General features: G+C 39.3%; 1 protein-coding gene across 10 annotated transcripts in view; it reads right to left on the bottom strand.

The window, feature by feature from the left end:
* rgs3a (regulator of G protein signaling 3a) overlaps nt 1–20,723 on the bottom strand; it is a 138,303-nt gene that overhangs the window by 60,150 nt on the left and 57,430 nt on the right. The window contains exon 1 of one of the 10 annotated variants that reach the window (XM_061699188.1): nt 6,981–7,144. The exons of 7 other annotated variants lie outside the window; for them this stretch is intronic. In XM_061699188.1, the coding sequence (XP_061555172.1) occupies nt 6,981–6,995 (15 nt within the window). In that variant the 5' untranslated portion in view covers nt 6,996–7,144. Of the gene's footprint in view, nt 1–110; nt 254–6,980; nt 7,145–20,723 lie in introns of those variants that run through there. 2 more of the 10 variants (XM_061699190.1, XM_061699187.1) reach the window with 2 other exon arrangements.

Below are 20,723 nucleotides of genomic sequence, written 5' to 3'. Positions count from 1 at the left end.
TGTCCGGTCATATGAGCAAACCACTCCCTGCCCGGCAGGGACAAAACAACACTTTTTCTTTTCCTCGGACCCCCAAAAAAAGTAATTTATTCATAGGACACTCTTCCTACCTGGCGAGTGGAAGTCATCCCAAGTTTACAGTCCGCTAAAAGGCAATGAAAAGCCCTCCGCACGTCCCCATTCAAGTGGCCTACTTCCTTTTCAGTAAAAGTGAGCGTCGGGGGAAGCTCGGCTGTAGCTGTGTGCGATTGTGTCAGTGTGGGCTCAGCCGACAAGAGAGAAAATACAAAAGAGAAGGATGGAGAGAAGAGGATGGGGGGGGGGGGGGCAAGGAATTAGAGGGAGGGGAGAGCAAATGCCTGCGAGGGGAAGAAGGTGGAATCATGAGTCTTTGTAACAAGAAGAGGCAGTTAAACACCTAGAGGACAAAGCGTGTACGTTTTTTATGTTATGATGCCAACTGGTCCATAATGAACTCAGCGGTCGTATCGCCAAGCACATACAGTATTGTTCCATCCATTGGAGGCTTCTTTATCTTTCACCACCATTTATAAGACTTACATTAACAGCACTGGTAATTACCACCATAATTTGTTATGTTGATGTCATAGTCACGACACCAGTATGTAGAAGCTCTATAACTCAAATAATCTCTTTCATGCTAAAATACTGTATCTTTATTTACAACCCCAATGCAAATGAAGTTGGGATGTTGTGTTAAACAAAAATAAAAACAGAATACAATGATTTGGAAATCATGTTCAACCTATATTTAATTGAATACACTACAAAGACAATATATTTAATGAGCAAACTGATAAACTTTATTGTTTTTAGCAAATAATCATTAACTTTGAATTTTACGGCTGCAACACGTTCCAAAAAAGCTGGGACAGGTGTCAAAAAAGACTGAGAAAGTTGAGGAATGCTCATCAAACAACTGTTTGGAACAACCCACAGGTGAACAGAATAATTGGGAACAGGTGGGTGCCATGATTGGGTAGAAAAAGAGCTTCCCTGAATTGCTCAGTCATTCACAAGCAAAGATGGGGTGAGGTTCACCTCTTTGTGAACAAGGGTGTGAGAAAATAGTCAAACTGTTTAAGGACAATGTTCCTCAATGTACAATTGCAAGGAATTTCGGGATTTCATCATCTACGGTCCATAATATCATAAAACGTTTCAGAGAATCTGGAGAAATTACTGCATGTAAGCGGCAAGGCCGAAAACCAACATTGAATCCCCGTGACCTTCGATCCCTCAGGCGGCACTGCATCAAAAACCGACATCAATGTGTAAAGGATATCACCACATGGGCTCAGAACATTTCAGAAAACCAATGTCAGTAAATACAGTTTGGCGCTACATCCATAAATTCAACTTGAAACACTACTATGCGAAGCAAAATCGATTTATCAACAACACCCAGAAACGCCGCCGGTTTCTCTGGGCCCGAGATCATCTAAGATGGACTGACGTAAGGTGGAAAAGTGTTCTGTGGTCCGACGAGTCCATATTTCAAATTGTTTTTGGAAATTGTGGACGTCGTGTCCTCCGGGCCAAAGAGGAAAAGAACCATCTGGATTGTTATGGATGCAAAGTTCAAAAGCCAGCATCTGTGATGGTATGGGGCTGTGTTATTGCCAATGGCATGGGTAACTTACACATCTATGAAGGCACCATTAATGCTGAAAGGTACATACAGCTGCCATCCAAGCAACGTCTTTTCCATTGACGCCCCTGCTTATTTCAGCAAGACAATGCCAAACGACATTCTGCACGTGTTACAACAGCGTGGCTTCGTAGTAAAAGAGTGCGGGTACTAGACTGGCCTGCCTGCCATCCAGACCTGTCTCCCATTGAAAATATGTGGCGCATTATGAATTGTAAAACACGACAACGGAGACCCCGGACTGTTGAACAGCTGAAGCTGTACATCGAGCAAGAATGGGAAAGAATTCCACCAACAAAGGTTCAACAATTAGTGTCCTCAGTTCCCAAACGTTTATTGAATGTTTTTAAAAGAAAAGGTGATGTAACACAGTGGTAAACATGATCCTGTCCCAACTTTTTTGGAACGTGTTGCAGCCATAACATTTTAAGTAAATGATTATTTTCTAAAAACAATAAAGTTTATCAGTTTGAACATTAAATATCTTGTCTTTGTAATGTCTTCAATTAAATATAGGTTGAACATGAGTTGCAAATCATTGTATTCTGTTTGTATTTATGTTTAACACAACGTCACAACTTCATTAGAATTGGAGTTGTATTTTCTTTGTGTGTGAAAAGGTGAATTCAGTTTCAAATCCCTGCATTACTCTAAAAAATGTCAAGAGCTCGTTGAAATAGAAAGAGTCCACATTCAAGAAAAAAGTCATAATTTACGAGAATTAAATTAAATTTGTTCACAAGAAGGTTATAGTAATAAAGTCTAATGGCTCTATTTTCAGACGGCGCATCTGCGGTGGAGGGTAAATCCTGGTGTATCCTGATTTTCATACAAACACAAGGTTTGCTTTTGCAGAGCAGTCTCCACCAAACTGGGCATTCAGGCGCAACGAGGGTGTGTCCCTGCATATGCGTCTGGGGGGGGGGGGGCACACGAATGATCTTGGGTGGGAATAAATACTGTAAATGAGGTCCGCGGACATATTTAAATCGCCAGCGGTTATGACCATTTTTAATAAGGGTACCCACTCACATTGTCTGTTGCCACACCGGCCAGAGCAGCGACAACGCTCCAGTCGCGCATGGATCTCTTCCGTACACAGATGTCTCCATGTGAGAGTCATTGCACCGCATTTAAAAGGAATTAGAGGAGCCGCGATTGCCGGTCGAATGAAGTCGGCTGTAGACACACCCACAGTGGCGCCAACGCTCAGCCTCAGTGATATAGTATAATACATTTGCTTAACACTGTATGTACATGCAAGCAAGCTTTCTGCAGCCAAGTGTATTGAAAAAGTTTTACCTAGGGGAAACGCAGCTCAATATTTAGCATGAATACATTACAAAGCAGTATTAGGACCACACTGAAAAGAAAAACACAGTTGGATCTTTTCGATAAAAATAGACGAAAAATTTTTAGTTTTACAAAAATATGGGGGGAAAAAAGTTAAATGTATTTTGGGGCTTAAAGTTATCTGAAGAGAATGAAGTTGTATCTTTTTGAGAAAAGTCAGAATACTGCAGGAAGTGGAGCGGCTGGAGCTTTGGTGCAGCCGATACGACCTGGAGCTGAACACGCTCAAGACTGTAGAGATGATGGTGGACTTCAGGAGGGATCTTTCACCACAGCTGCCCCTCAAGTTGTCCAACTGCCAAGTGTCAACTGTCGAGACCTTCAAGTTCCTGGGAATTACAGTCTCTCAGGACCTGAAGTGGGAGACCCAGATAAACTCCATCCTTAAAAAGGCCCAGCAGGGGATTTACTTCCTGCGGCTTCTGAGGAAGCACGGCCTGCTACAGGAGCTGTTGAGGCAGTTCTACACAGCAATCATCGAATCAGTCCTGTGTTCATCCATCACAGTCTGGTTTGGTGGTGCCACAAAAAAGGACAAACGTTATGTTTTATGTTTTTATGTCTCAAAGTATTTACTGTCAAAATGGCTGTCTATTGTCATACTAGAGCGGCTCCAACTACAGAAGACAAATTCCTTGTGTGTTTCTGACATACTTGGCAATAAAGAGGATTCTGTATTAAGTTATATAAGTTCTGTATAAAAAATAAAGTTATACTCTAATGAGAATAAAGCTGTATATTTTTTTGAAAAAGGAATCTTTGAGAAAAAAGTCCTTATCATCTGAGACTAGAAGTTCTATTTTCGTGACTGGCGTAAATTCGGCGCAGATCTTTCAGACTACAATCAAGTTGAACTACGACAAGGATAAAGTCTACAAATAAATTTTATGAAAGGAAAGTCATAATATCAATAATCGTTTCCTGAATCTAGTCTAGAAAAAGAATAAAGCTGAAACATTTGTCAAATATAGTCTGAGAAAAGTAAAGCAATTCCTTGTGAATATTCATCATTTTATGAGAAAAAAAATATTCAGAAAAATATTATTCAATGATAATATTACCATATGACTATGACTAAAAACCTAAAACAGATGAGTATGACGATAATGAGACTATGGCTAAATTGCTGTTGTGTTGCATAACAGTACGTGAAAATACAGCCTAGTGCAGTAGACGTCTCATTATTCCTCTGGCTGGCGTCTGGGCCACGGCGCATATACTGTACAGTATATTGAGCGACTATATATAGACATCTTTATCACACACTATAGTTGCACTGAGTCATAGGTTGCCAGCATATTCTTGACATGAATGGCCTATTCTGGTCTAGTGTAAACAAAGCATGAGTGAAGGGCATCGCAGCACTTTCAAATGCTGCACCATGTCACTTCAGTATAGTTTGGTATGCTAATTTTATGCATTCAGTTGTGAATGGTACCAAAACCCAACTTTCTGCCACTCCTCCTCCATAGTGTTGGCCCATCAGTCTAGGCCGGCGAGCACCCCTTCCCTTTCTGTTGCAGTCGTTAGCAACTATGCTACCAGTCTCTTCGAGCAAATTTACACTTCCCCTTCCCAAAAAATGGCCAAACGAAAGATGGAAAACGGTTCACTTCCAAGACAGGTGGGATTTTCTGTTCACGAAGATAAAAGACAGACCTGTTTGTCGTGTGAGGAGCAACGTGGCTGTAGCAAAGAATATAACATCATTAAATTAATGTTTTTTTTTTTTTTTAGACAGGGACTGTTAATAGTTTGAAGTTTGGATTTTTATTGAAGGACATTCTTATTTCTTTTGGGTTGTTTTGATGTTGGCCTTTGAAAAAAGATTTGCATAAAAAAGAAAGGTAGTTGGAGATAGATAAATAGAAGATGGAGAGACAGAAGAATTCGTGTTATCTATATAAATACAAAATAAAAAACAAATACCACTAATGTCTTTTATCGCAAATTAATTTTCTCGTGTTTATAACATTAAAGTTTGTTTATTCCAGATTCAGTGTGTAAGCAAAATTTTAGTTTGTTGTCATATGATAAACTTTAACGCTACATTTCTGGAGAGAAGGGAAACATGCACATCGCAGTGATTTTTCATTGAATATTGAGTTTGGCCCGCGACGTCCCAATTTTTAATTTTGGCCCACCGTGAATTTGAGTTTGACACCCCTGCCCTAGGTGACAAGCAGCTGACAAGCTGTCAGCCCAGATGGTACTTTCAAGAAGATATAACACTGCAATCTTTGTCATGTTTATATTCATGCAACGCAGCCTCGAGAGAATCAGGGCAGAAAATATTGTAGTAGGCAACAAGAAAAGCTATAGTATATTACACCAAAACTGACTACTTTCCACTAACAACCCTCTGCAGTGATGCAATCCAACATTTCCGAAAACAACATTGCAGACGCCCAACAATGCATTTGGATCAGCGGCAAAACATTATTTCATTGATACCAACTGAAGCGCTACAATAACAAAAAAAACACAAAAATTATTACGTTTCTCCAATGCCCCGCTCCCTTACGAAAGAGTCGTGAGAGTGAGCTGTGTGAGCCACTACACTACAAATGGGCTATATCCACAACAAGAAAATCCAAGATCCACATGCGAAAAGTAATAGTTTCTCCCAAGGCAACCACTTTACATAAGATATAAGAAAGTTAGCTATTTTGAAACTACCAAAGGCCCATATCAACAAAAGTGAAAAATAAGTCCAAGAGGATATATAAATAGTTTCTTCTATGACCCACTGCTTTGCAAAGGATATTAAAGAGTTAGCTACTGTATGTAGACCATTACACTACTTATAGTCTATAGCAAGAAACTTGGATGAATAAATCCTGGATTCACACATTTATCAAGATCCACACCTATATGTATATCAGAGTTTCTGCCATACCGTGCTCCTTTACAATGGATATTAGAAAGTCAACTTGATGAATAACTATATTACCGACAGCGTGTGGCAAGAAACGGGGGGAAATAAATCATGGATTCACACATTTACCGAGATCTAAATCGAAACATAGGTTTCTTCGTTGTCATGCTATCTTACAAAAGCGATTACAGAGTCAGCTACGTGGACCACTACACTACCAATGGCCACGTTCCCTGCATATGCCTACATTTTGTCATTATTAAGAGTCACAATTTATTCAGTCAGAAATTAAAGCAAAAATTTGCAATTTTCCAAAAAATAAAATAAATAAAAAACGTTTTGTCATATTTTGTTCAAACTGACAGTAGCACATGAGTAAAATTATCTGTGAGCAAAGCTCAGTTCAGCAAGCTCCTGAATCGCCAGGCAATGGGTCAGTCACGAGTGTGTCCACGAGTGCACGGGAACTGACCGACACCTTGTCAGTCAGTTCTGTCTCTGATTGTTTTTTTTTTTTCTCCCTCAGGCACAGTTGTTTCTTGCAAATCAAATTAGAGGCACAGGATAGGGCCAGAGAGGGTTGATTTTTTTTCTTCACAGATCGTTTTACTCATGTACTACTGTCAGGTCATGAGGACAGTTTGAACAAATATGACAGAAGTCGAACATCGCTTTAAAGGAAATCCTGCAAAAAAAAAATCATAAAGTGAAATCCAGTTTTCCAATATTTACATTTTTTCGTACAAAATACGAATAAACTCCCAATAACACGTTCTCCAGTGACTCTGCACTTGTGATTTTCGCTGACAGTTATTTATCAGGGAACCTGTCAAGTAATAAAAGACACATTTCCTGCACTAAATGATTGCACAATTCTCAAAAATCCTCTATGAAAATTTAAAAAAATGTAAAAAAAAAATTAAAAAAAAAAAAAAGACAGCAACGGTGCAGTGTGCCACGCTGGACACATTTTCAAGACAGTTCCAGTTACAGCTTAGACACACATAGTCCAATAAGCATGTACTTCCACAGAATACCACTGTCATTGTAACATTGACACAGGAGGTAAGGCATTACCTTAGATACAGGCATCTGGATGCACAGCTGGCTGGCATGCAAAGAAGACACACAGACATACACGTACACACTGATGTGCAGCTAATCCAACGTTTCTGTTGTGTGCTTCCCTTCTCTGATGTGCTTCTGTGCTTCTTGTCGGGTTGTCGCTGGCTCAGGCATGGGGATCGTACCAATGTGTGCACAAGCGACAGTGAGAGAGAGAGAGAGAGAGCGAGAGAGAGAGCGGTAAAGCCAAAGGGAGGTTGGAGGGTGGGATGGGATGCGATTGGGGGGGGATTCAGTGAAGGACGGAGCAGAGGAAATGAATAAAAGAAGAACAGATGAAGCTGAGGTGAGCGGGGATGCTTAATCGTCTTGTAAACACAATGAGAGTGACGGTTATTAAAAGATCAAACGCTCAAAGTAACTCTCTGGAGAGCAAAGCACCCAAGTGTCCTTCCTTCTGTCTCTCTGCCTCCCTCTCGGCGAGCTATTTTTAGAAGTTACAAATCAAAGCCGTGAATCAAAATCCACCGAAGAGCAGGATGTTCCGGGGGCCGCTGGCTCTTTAACGCCCCACGAGACACACGTTCTTTCTTATGCGTGTATGTGTGTGCGCGAGTGTGAGACCCTGACCCAAGAGTGAGGCGCACAAGCTCTCCATCAGACCTTATCTAATCGCATCATGTGCTTGTATACGATGAGCTATTTTAAATATAGTCAACTACACAGTACACGCTTTTGTCGCCCGCCGCGGCAGACTGAAGGCATCTGCAAAAGTAACCATCGACTTTAAAGAGAGAAGAAAAAGGCAAAAAAGTAGAGTATCAACTTGTTTTTCTTTTTCCAGCACTTTGCACTTACTGTTTATTAGCGCCAACATGTTTTTGATGACAGCGGAACCACTAATGTCTATACACAATCCGTTCCGGGACATGGCCGTGTTATGGTTTGCGACAGGAAGGCGAGGCAGGATGAATCTCAAAAAATGGTTTATTACCAAAAACACCAAAAGGGGAAACAAGGATCAAAGAAAAATCTATATAGAAAATGAACCAAAGTCGTAAAAAAACAAATATGCGGGGGTTCACACTGTATTTACCAGAAACAATAAACACAGCAGCAACAATCCGACCGAGACCGAAAGAAATCAGGGAACAAAATACAAACAAACTGACGAGACAAGGAAGAACACCTGGGCAAGACACGAGTGGCTGGAGGGAGATGATTGGTTGACACAAGGTTGAGGGCTGACGAGAACCATGTACTGAACGTCAAAGTTAAATACAACTGTGTAAATTAACAAATTTAGTGTCGTGGATCAAACAAAAGTTTAGGTCACTGTAAAGTGATAGACAGTTGAGATATTTAATTCAGTGATTCTTTTGAGCACCTCGATAGGGAGCCCGCGGACCACTCGTGATATACTTTTGCTACACTTTGAGAACCACTGGTATCGACAAACATTCCCACTCACATTCACACCTAATTGACAATTTAAGAGTCTTCGGTGAACCTAACGTGATTTTTTTTTTGGGGGGGACTTAATACTCAAAATTGATGGTTGTGAAATATATATATTTTGGGGTTTTCAGCGTTTTCATATCTGGTAATTTCATGCAATTCACTGGCCATTATGCTTTGGTGACACGCTACTTAGTACCTTATTATCTGCTTTGTAAAATCAATTTGTATAAGCAAATGATAATTAATGACTTGCTCATATTGAACACATATTGTATGAGTCGTGTGGGTGTAAATTCCTATGTTGCAATATGCTCCACTTCCTGTTCTATGATTACCGTCACACTTCTCCTCTATGCCATCCCCGGAAACACAAAAATAACCAAAGAAAAAGAACTGAAGTCTCACGAGATTTGCTGAAGTCACGCATGATCTGCTGACCATTTTATGCAACGTATTTGTATGTAAATGATACGTTCCACTGAACTAGCGCAAATTCAATTATTCCTGCTCAACGGCATGCTTGGCATCGCTTCATGTTTTTCCAGGGTGAAGAATGCATGCAATTAAAACTGAAGGTGGACGTATCTTGTGCTCGCCAACACCCACTGGGGGTCGAGTCCGCGTGGCTCCCGCCCGAACCGGCTCCGCTCTGTTACACAACACACTTATGAATAGTTAAAGTTGAGCTAAAATAAAGCTAAACGCCAGCCCACCGAAGGGAGGCTATTAAAGTTTAAAGGCGGTCGGGGGAATTAATCCACTGCAGGCTGGTGGGTAACACAACATCGTCGTGCAGTTTTGCGTGTGTGTGTGTGTGTGTGTGTGTGCGCGCGCATGTGCGTGTGTGAACATATTTAGGAAAAGCTAAACAGGACGAGAGCGTACTGTAAGTGGGCCAAATGAGCAGAGAGAAGATGTCTGAGGAGATACTGTATGTGCTTCGAGTGCTGTGAGGTAAACGAGAGACAAAACATTAACCGAGACGGCCAATTTTGTCAATTACCAAATAAGCTTCCAGCTTATGTAACCAACGACATGTTCTTGCTAGTGTGCCGTGTTGTGCAGAACCGCATCTACTTTGCGCTCACTTACAAGCTGCATTCATGACAATAAAAGGGAGCGGTGAACCGATCAACCTTGATCACATTTCCGATGGGTTAGTAATAATGTTTCAATTTTCAATTATTCTTGCTACCTTGTTTAGCAGATCTGAGAGTAGTCGCTGTTGCTCGACTTGTCCCGCCTGCTGCTGAGCAAACAAACAGAGAAAGAAAAGGACACAAGCCCTCGAAAAAGAAGAAGACACAACTAAAGGTGCAACAATTAATCCACAACTAATCGATGATCCAATTAATTGACCACTATTTTGGTAATCGATTAATTATTTAGAGCCATTGTTTAACTTAAAAAATGTCCAAATCCCCGGATTTCAGCCTCTCAACTGTAAATACTCTCAATTTTCTACAGTCCTCCGTGAAAGAAGACTGATTATCTTTGTGTTTAATGAAAATGAGATATTTGCAAACGCCAGCTTTTACTTTGGGAAACAACGATCAAGCTGTTTCCCTTTTCTGACATGTTACCGACCAAACTAGTAACTGAATCGCAATCAATTTATGGAAACAATAACAGTCCGTTTCATCTATATTAAGAAAATAATAGTTATTTGCAGCCATAGTTTGAATAACCTGTAAATGACGTAGTTGAACCTGAAGCAGGCTCAGAAGTGTATATCAAAGTAGTAGCACTTGGCAAGAAGTAGCTCTCAGTTTCAAAAAGGTTGGTGAGTACATCACTCCCTCTTCTATGATATTGATTTATTGTGTTATTATTTAACAATAATTGGTTAATAAACAGTCAATTTTGCAATAAACTTTCATGCAAAATACCTTTTCTCAATTATTCAATTGATCGATAGAATAATCGATTCTGAAAATATTCAACAGTGAGAACCCTACACACAAGACGAATATGTGCAATGAAACATGGTAGGAGGCAGCTCAGGTGACAAAGATCGTTGTATTGTATTTTTGTATTTTTGTATTTTTGTCAAATTTTGGTTTTATTTTCTTACTTCCTTTATTTCCTTCTCATTTTTTGTTGCTACAATCCATGTTGTTTTCATCTAATGTGTGTATTTTTGTCAGGTATTAAGTATTACATTAAATGCTCTCTATTTTTGTCGAATATTTAGTTATTTGTTTGCCTTAAACGTTTGTCTTATTATCTTCAAGATGATCTTTATGAGATGTGACATTTTTCCTATGATGATCTTTATGAGATGTTCATATTTCCATCCAATATTTTTTCCTAATATTATTGTATTTTTTAAAATTGTTATTATTATTATTATTGTATTTGTTTACATTTTTGTATTATTTTATTTTTCACCTGCAGAGGTGCTTTGAGATACAAGTGACCCGGTTTTTTGAGATACGAGCTCTTATTCGGCCGTTTGCTTTGACTTGCGCCCACGAACTTGAGATACGAGCACTGAAAAGTGACAGTCACCTCAATTTAATACATTTCATAATAAGTAGCAGTTTGGCAAGTATTGTACGTCATTATGTATATGAACTATTTTATCATGAAAAAGGAGGCTTCAAGATGTTTAATGCCACTCCCAGCTCGGGTTTGCTTTCACACTAAACATAAAGCATGGTTAGCATCGATCGATGCGGTTTTGGAAGCAATGGATATTTGAACGCAATCTCCACAAGCATATATTCTTAATCCTGTACAAAATCGGACTAATTTTACAGCATAAGTCATTTATAGAAGTACAAGAAGTCTGCATGTCAAGTTTGTGTCTGCATGTCTGTATTATACTGCCGCCTGTTGGCCAAGGCGGGCACATCAGCTGGAGCAGCACAATGAATTGGATTGCAATGTTAATGTATGATGCACAAATTGTTTATATTCTATTTTCTGATATTATTACTCTATTATTTTCAATAAATTACAATGTGCTATTTTTCCTTATTTAAAAAAAAACATTTTTTTGTTTTTTTGTGTGGGTTTGTAACAGCTTAAGGGCATTTCCATTCATTTCAGTGGGGAAAAATTATATGAGATACGCACGGTCACAGAAAAAATTAAACACATTTCTCAAGACACCACTGTAATCTTTTTTTTTAGAAATTTTTGTATGACATTGAGTGTCATCATGTTTTTGACAAGTATGCTTTTTTACCCTAATATTTGTGGAGTTTTCCTCAAATATATTTTGTATTTTTCTAATACGTGTAATTTTTATCTACTATATTTTGTATTTTTCATCTAATATTTCTGTACTTTTTTCCTAATATTGTTGGTTTGTAATATTTGTTTAATTGTGTGCCTCGTACTTTTGTATTATTTTTTTCATCAAACATTATTTGTCTAATTTTCTGTATGACCGTGATGTTGTCTATCATATTTTTGTCTGAAATGTTTTTTCTTCTAATATTTGCGTAGTTTTCCTCTCACGTTTTGTATTTGTGTGTAGTATTTTAGTATTTTTTTGAAATGTTTAAAATGTATTTTCATATAATGTTTTTGTATATTTCATCTAAAATATTGGCATATTTTCTCAAACATTTCTGTACTTTTCATCTAACCTGTTATACCCACTGCATCAGCATGGTCGTGGGATCGTGAGAGTGGACTGCTTTCGTGGACATTCGTCTTCTTAATGAGCGCCATAAAACATAAGCGGCCACATCAGATTTTAAACAACTCTGGTTGATTGAACACAAAATGAAAAGCTCTGCAATGCTGCTTCAGTGGTAAAATGTTTTGGGTTTTTTTTGGCAATGTTTAACACTGACCAGGTATTGGGTTTTAGAAGTCAAACTCAATATTTTTCGGGTCAATGGTCGACCACTTTGTTCAGATTCCAAAACGATTTTTATCCATAGGAAATAATGGAGATTATTATCCATTCCCGGTCAAACAGTCAGCAAAGACTTTCATCAAATGAACAGGCAATTTTTTAAGACACATTTTAACATTCTTAGTAAAGTGGAAAACCAAGTTGGCCACTGTGAAACTCTACAAACTAAAATAAAGTCAAACTACTCATCCTTTGATTATGCCTGATGGAGGGAGGCATAGCTAGTTTGAGGAACTGGAGAGGTAAAACCTGTTAAATGTTTTACATTTGTCTAAGATCTTGGATAATCACAATTCTAAGCACATTTTAAAAAGGTTTGGAAAGCAATACTGTCACCTCGTGGTATTTTATAGGAATTTCAAGTGTACAGACAATTTAATAAGCATTTTAACATTCAAAGCTGTCAAGCAAGTGTAAAAATTAGGTAACCAGTACATAATTAAACTAAATAAAAGTAAACTAAATTAATGCGACTCACTTTTTTTTTTTGCCGATTTTGAACAGTTATAAGTTAACATAGTAATATACTGTAGCTATATCACGAGTGAGCTGGAACATCTCGTCACTGCATCTTATCATGCACACATTCATTCGAGGGAGTAATTATAGTTACAAAGAAATGTGCATTAAAGTATTAATATTCAATCATTATTTTTTTAGCCAGGACCAGCTCCTCAGTAAAAATGTACATCTAAACCTCGCATCCCAAAAATAGCATGCAGAGAGAGCCAAGTAGGGCCAAATGCAATCCACGCATGTCTAATTACAGACAATGAGCAGGAACGCGTCTGCAGCAGAGAGGCAAAAGACAGTAAGAGGCATGCAAATTATGTATTTACTGGGCAGAACAGATGTTTCTGGAAGTTTAACTGTTATTTATGTTTCTATCTAATAAATAGCAGCGCAAAGCCAAATCGAGGGCATCGGTTTGAAAACAAGACCTGAAGTAAAAAAAAAAAAAGATCGTTGTAAATATAGCATACACAGCCTTCCAAATTTATAACCGGCATCCTTTTTTTCACTAATGACGGCAAACTGTGCTCACAATGCTTCTTTCGTCTCAAAAGCTTTACTCATCCAAAGCTAACTGCGCAGAGACCAGGGGTGTCCAAACTTTTGTCTTCCAAGGGCCACTTTAACATTCTTCACCTTTAATTTACTTAACACGCTAAAACAAATCGATATATATATATACTTTATATAGAAGTATATATATATATATATATATATATATATATATATATATATATATAGTATATCGATATAAAAGCTCAGTTAAAGCTAAGATTTCTGAGTGCGAGCCAGGAGCTGCAGTTACAGAAAATTGAGCGGCATAAACGCAATTAGTTCCAAAGCCTGACGCCACCAAGACGATGTGGGAACATTTTGGATTCAAGTCAACGAGCTGGTATGTCGAATTTGTATGAAGTCGCAACAAAGACAACACAACTCAAAACCTCATGGTGACGAAGATCCATTTTAAGCACAACCATCTCAACCAATTTCTACAACTGGGAATAAAAAAAATTAAAAATAAATAAATAAATAAAAACACGGTGGGACTATTCTCCTTTCCTGTCAGCTTGTAATTATGGAACCCTTTGCCCAACAATGGAAACACAAACGTGAATATGGCGCACATATGCTCACATTATATACAGTGTAGCACTATTATTGTAAGAGATGTAGCCATTGAACATGCTGACAAAGCAGTGTTTAAGAAGGAAGTCTGCAGACTTAACAAAAGTAGGACAAATCTTGACTCAAAGCAGTTTGTTTTCATCTACTTGTTGCGATGTTATTAATGTTGCTACTTGGCAATTTTTCTTAACCAACTGGAAACTTGATTGGCAGTATATTGCCTGTTAGGCATTAACGACTGTTTATACCGCTGTCCTAATTTTTAATATTTGTTGAAGTGCAATTTTTCAAACAGAGCCTGAGGCTGTTTTATTCATATTTTTATCCAAGATATTTATTGTTCCACATTAAAATGCCAATGCTCATTGTGAATATTTCTTTAAAAGGATTTATTATAGTTTACTATCATTATATCAGTGGCATAAAAAACAAACGATACTATCGTTTGTTGTGATAGTTTTTGGGAAAATCCATAATCCTAAAAAATTTGCACAAGCGCACATGCTTAATGTGATTTGCTTCTCTTGCCAGACATTAAAAACATCTGTCACCTTGCACAATATAAATACCGACATAATGACGAGGAAAAACTCTGAAAAAAAAAAAAATTGTCAACGACACGCTCGGTCACGTACAAGCACATGTGCAATGTACATACCATGATTAGTACGATGGCTCCTCTCACCAGTTATTGATGACAACAGACAACATGCACAATAGAAATAAACAGAATGACTTGAAATAACCTGAGATAAATGGATGGATATACAGTGGGTACGGAAAGTTTTCATCCATCCATCCATCCATTTTCTGAGCTGCTCCTCCTCACAAGGGTCGCGGGCTGCTGGAGCCTGTCCCAGCTATCTTCGGGCAGGAGGCGGGGTACACCCTGAACCGGTCACCAGCCAATCCCAGGGCACATACAAACAAACAACCATTCGCACTCACATTCACACCTACGGGCAATTTAGAGTCTCCAATTAATGCATGTTTTTTGGGATGAGGGAGGAAACCGCAGTGCCCGGAGAAACCCCACGCAGGCACGGGGAGAACATGCAAACGCCACATAGGCGGGACAGGGGATTGAACACGGGTCCTCAGAACTGTGAGGGCGACGCTCTAACCAGTCGGCCACCGTGCTTCCGGAAAGTTTTTTTCTCATTAATGTACACACAGCACTCCATATTGACAAAAAAAAAAACATAATTGTTGAAATTTGTGCAGATTTATTACAAGAGAAAAACTGAAATATCACACAGCCATAAGTATTCAGACCCTTTGCTGTGACACTCATATTTAATATTTCTTCTGATCATCCTTAAAATGGTTCTACACCTTCATTGGAGTCCAGCTGTGTTTGATTATATTGATTGGCCACACACCTTTCTAAATAAAACCTTGCAGCTCCCAGTGCATGTCAGAGCAAATGAGAATCATGAGGTCAAAGGAACTGCCTGAAGAGCTCAGAGATAGAATTGTGGCAAGGCACAGAACTGGCCAAGGCTACAAAAAAATGGATGCTGCACTCAAGTTTCCTAAGAGCACAGTGGTCTCCATAATCCTGAAATGGAAGACATTTGGGACAGTCAGAATCCTTCCTAGAGCTGGCCGTCCGGCAAAACTGAGCAATCGGGGGAGAAGAGCCTTGGTGAGAGAGGTAAAGAAGAACCCAAAGATCACTGTGGCTGAGCTCCAGAGATGCAGTCGGGAGATGGGAGAAGGCTCTAGAAAGTCAACCAGCACTGCAGCCCCCCACCAGTCGGGGCTTTATTGCAGAGTGGCCCGACCGAAGCCTCTCCTCAATGCAAGACACATGAAAGCCTGCATGGAGTTTGCTTAAAAAAAAAAAAAAACTAACAAAAATTTTAAAAAACACCTGATGGACTCCAAGATGGTGAGAAATAAGATTCTTTGGTCTGATGAGACCAATACAGAAATTGTTGGCCTTAGTTCTAAGTGGCATGTGTGGAGAAAACCAGACACTGCTCATCACTTGTCCCATACAGTCCCAACAGTGAAGCATGGTGGTGACAGCATCATGCTGTGGGGGTGCTATTCAGCTGCAGGGACAGGACGACTGGTTGCAATCGAAGGAAAGATGAATGCGGTGAGTACAGGGATATCCTGGACGAAAACCTTTTCCAGAGCGCTCAGGACCTCAGACTGAGGCCGAAAGGTTCACCTTCAAGAAAGACAATGACCCTACGCACACAGCTAAAATACCGAAGGAGTGGCTTCAGAACAACTCTGTGACTGTTTTTTAATGGCACAGCCAGAGCCCTGACTTAAACCCAATTGAGCATCTCTAGAAAGAAAAATCCAAAAATCTCCACAATAAAATATTTTTTCTGTCAATATGGGTTGCTGCGTGTACATTAATGTGGGACAAAATGAGCTTAAATGATTTTAGCAAATGGCTGCAATGTAAAAACAGATTTATTTCTAAAATATTATAAATAAATAAATATATATATAATATAAATATTATAAATTTATTCATAAATGTAACGGGGTCTGAGTATGTTTTTAACGCAATTTATGCCTAATATGCTTGTGTGATAATACCTCTCACCAGTTATTAATGATAACGGCCACCATGCAAAATAGAAATGAAACACAGAGTAAAGAAAATAGTCCAACCTCCCTCACATACAAGTATATGCATGCAATGGAAACTTGCACAGTAAAATCAACAAAACGATGTGAAATAACCTATATAATAATCTAATGGCATGCTCAATCACACACATTTCATATGATTATATGATTGTTATGATGGCAATAGAAATCAATATAATGATGGGCAAAACCCCACACATTTAGGGCAATTATGGCATAAACTGTACATTGGGTTCAACAAAATCAACACACTGGATGACCGCATGCTAGGGAAACAGATCCTGTCATGGGTGTGTGTTCGGGTTGTTGTTTCCCCCCCTCTCTCGTACACGCCTGCTCCTAATTACCCCTTGCATTTAACCTCGTGTCTCAAACTTTCTAGGCGCCAGTTCGTTGTACCTTGTCGTCGCGTTCCAGCATTCCTTGTTTCCACGTCACAGACTCACAGTAAGACGAGACCCTGTTCCGATTATCGACCTCGCCTTTTTGCCTCACGTTTTTGGACACTGTCGCCTTTTTTGGATTACCTGCCTGTGTACCGACCTCTGCCCGTATATTTTTCTTTTTTGAAACTGTCCATTTGTTTTGAAGTCGTGCATTTCCGGGTCCTATCCTCTGTTCCGTTCATGAGAGAGCCGTTCTCCTCCTGATTTCCCATTTAATTACTTGGCGCTGAAGTTGACTGAAAACCAAACTATTTGCCTCTGAGGTAGTGCGCACAAAGGCAATCAAAGGTGAACTCATTTGTCGAGATGTTCAATATGATTAAAGCAAACAGTTCCTCGCCCTTGTTTCAGGAAAAAAAGGAGGAGGGAATAGTGAAAGTGAAAATGATAGTTTACAATAGTGGGCATATGACTTGTACCAACAGGTGTAACAAATCATCATGGTTAAATGTAGACTGCTCATCAGACTATTTAAGAGTCCTCGGAGGGCCGCATTAGAAAAAATATATCATGCAACAATTAAACAAACATTTATCATTATTATATTATTATACTGTATATTATGAGCATTTGTAGCTCTTGTAGGCGTATGTTTCCTGAATATGTCAGTCATTTTTTGTCGTTTTGATTGTTGATTTCTATTGTGCATTTGAATTGTGCATTTGAAAGTGGATTTGAATGATCAAATTGTTGATAGACTCGACGAGAATATTCATAGGACTCAATAGCTACAGTGGCCCTGAAGGTGACAATGTTCCTCTAATATTATACCGATTTCTAAGTGTCATGTGCTCAAGTATTGGCCACCAATTTAGTACATTTAATACTAATAAGTTAAACACAACATCTTCTATTCATGAGGCACTCTTCCTTAAAGCAATAATACAAAGCATAGATCTGTCTTTTTTTTTTTTTTTTTTTTTTTACACTTGAGACGATGTGAGTTCGGGGATGCACATGTCATGGAAACAATGAGTCCCAGCCCTGGAACAATGAGTCCCTGTAACTTAGCATCACGGAACATAGATACGGTAATCCTCCGCTCCATTGCAGTTCTTGTTTCATGATCTTGCTAAATTGCAGATTTTTATTACAGTTGTTACCCTTTAATATTTAATCTTGTATACTGTTTGTGCAATATTATTGTGTTTTTCTCAATATATTATGTGTTTAGGCATGCCATGATAGCAAATTTTTCGGAACAATATATTTTCCCAAAAACCTTTAAGATAAACGATCATCGGTGATGTTTTTTTTTTTTTTCTTATGCCACTGATAAAGATATTAGAGCATAATAAAGAATTGTACACATCTTACAAATTCTCCCCTGGTAATCAAACATATGAGCACAACTATTTAATGTTGTCTCATTTACTGAAAAAAAGTAGGGCTGCATTTTACAATAACAGTAAGTAAATAAAAAGAGAACATTATGCGTGTTCAGATAAAGTGCTGAAAAATAAAGTTTTGCGTTTCCCCTTTTCTGTTTGGCATTGTGACACAACAGGGAAGTCTCAAACGATATGACATAATTTAATTTAAAAAATCTTAACTGAACCATTTTAGAGGTTATGTTTGTTCAAAACCTTTGTTTTGGTTCATGATGGCGTTTCACATATTATATGCACTTTTAAAAAGAGCTCCCAGTGTGAACTCCCCACTAAGAAGTCCACATAAAAATGACTCTGCCTGTTCAATTTTAAGTTCCATTGTTTAGAATTTTTTTTTCCATTTTCTAATATTTCTCCATCTTTAACTCAACTTACACGAGAGAGAGGGAGAGAGGGAGAGAGAGAGAGAGAGAGAGAGAGAAATATTTCCTTCATCAAAACCCTCCTCTGTTTGGATACGTGATGATGATCCATTTTATTCTTATTCCTCTCTGGCCATATTTACCATGTTTTTCACCTACTTTACTCAAAGCTTTGCCTCTTACAGATCATCAGATTGGCCGTATGTCACACAGTGACTATACTAAGGAAAAAGCACACTGTATGTACCGTTAAGGCCTTTTCACACTGCACTTGGCGCCCGCAACTTTTCCATTCATCGTGTATGTAGTGAGGGGGGCGTTTTGCCGTCTCACGGAGCGGGGCGACAATGTCGAGGGCGTCTGACGCTCAGCGACACGAACCTCGAATAGAAACAAGCATTATTTCGAGAGCGATTTCGCAGTGACGTCAGTATGGTCCTCCAATGGGACTGGTACAATGATTTTCGTGTGCTGTGGAGTGGGGGACTCGGACTCTGTTTATAAACCTCGAAGCGGTCTTGGTGAAATTGTAGCTCACGGACAGACCTAAACTCGCCTTGTTCCCGATGAGTCATTATGATGGGGTGCGCCTAATTTCTTCTTCTTTTTTTTTCTGCTGCTCGTCTCCTCATCCTCAAAATGAGCAACGCCTGGGCTTTCTTTTGCAGAACAGACAGATACATGTGGCAGAAGTTGCCGAGGTGCGGTCTACTTCTATAGCAGGAAAACCTTCCTCTCACCTCCCCGTAGTCGTCGACATCGGCACTTCCAAATTTGGGGCAATATGGTCCTTTCACGTTGAGCAAGTGCGGTGTGAAAAGGCCTTTATAACGAATGGGCGCTTGCCTTGCATTTCTCTATGAAATGCTACCACACTTTCGCCATTTGTCTTTTTTTCCTCTCGTTTCTCAATTCGGCGTCGCATTTTGCAACCACCGTCTTTTCGCTCCTCAATCGAACGCTTTACTTCCGTGTCCACGCATCGGTGACATAAGCGCGATATGTCACACCACGCCACTGCTTGGTTCCGTCTTCGCGACCGTCTCCGCAGCAAACCTGATTTGCAGTTTTGCTTTTCAATGTGTTTTTTCATGCCCAAAATGCAAATTTTGACCCGCAAACTGTGATACGAGACCGCTTATTTTGAGCCCTGCACGCATATGTAGGTAAGCAATGTTGTGTGTTAGTGGATGGCGATTCGCCATGCTTTTTTGCGTCCCCGATCATTTTTTTCGTGTAGGACGCGGGATGTACATCAAACGAGATCCCTGTAATGCAACTTTAAAATACGTAACATTTTCAAATCCATTTTTATGGTAAACTGTCATACAAGTGTTAAAGGAAGTTAACCACTGTTAATAATCAAAATATTTTTTTAAAAATCAAACACTAATTCCTGATTTAAAAGTGAGCGTTTGCAACACTTTTTTCATATTTGTAGTAAAAGAGTACATGATAAAAATATGTGATAAATGTGATCTGTGGTGGTACGGTGAACGACTGGTAAGCACATCTGCCTCACAGTTCTGAGGACCGGGGTTCAAATCCCGGCCCCACCTGTGTGGAGTTTGCATGTTCTCCCCGTGCCTGCGTGGGTTTTCTCCGGGCACTCTGGTTTTCTCCCACATCCCCAAAAAAAAAAATGCATAGTAGGTTGATTGAAGACTCAAAATTGCCCGTAGGCGTGAATGTGAGTGTGAATGGGTGTTTGTTTGTATGTGCCCTGCGATTGGCTGGTGACCAGTACAGGGTGTACCCCGCCTCCTGCCCGATGACCTCAGTGAGGACAAGAAGAAGAGAACGCGGATAGATGGATGTGATCTGTGAAAAAAATCGGCCATCTCTGACCCCATGTAATCTAATCTAATATACTAGAAACCACTGCACCCGAGGAAAGAAAAAAGAAAACAATAAGAGCCAGAAGGCATGACTTACAAGGTGTCAATCATTTGTCACAGACT

This window comes from Phycodurus eques, chromosome 15 (assembly GCF_024500275.1).
Source record: "Phycodurus eques isolate BA_2022a chromosome 15, UOR_Pequ_1.1, whole genome shotgun sequence".
Classification (NCBI taxonomy): Eukaryota; Metazoa; Chordata; class Actinopteri; order Syngnathiformes; family Syngnathidae; genus Phycodurus; species Phycodurus eques.
This window is presented reverse-complemented; position numbering and strand designations above follow the sequence as displayed.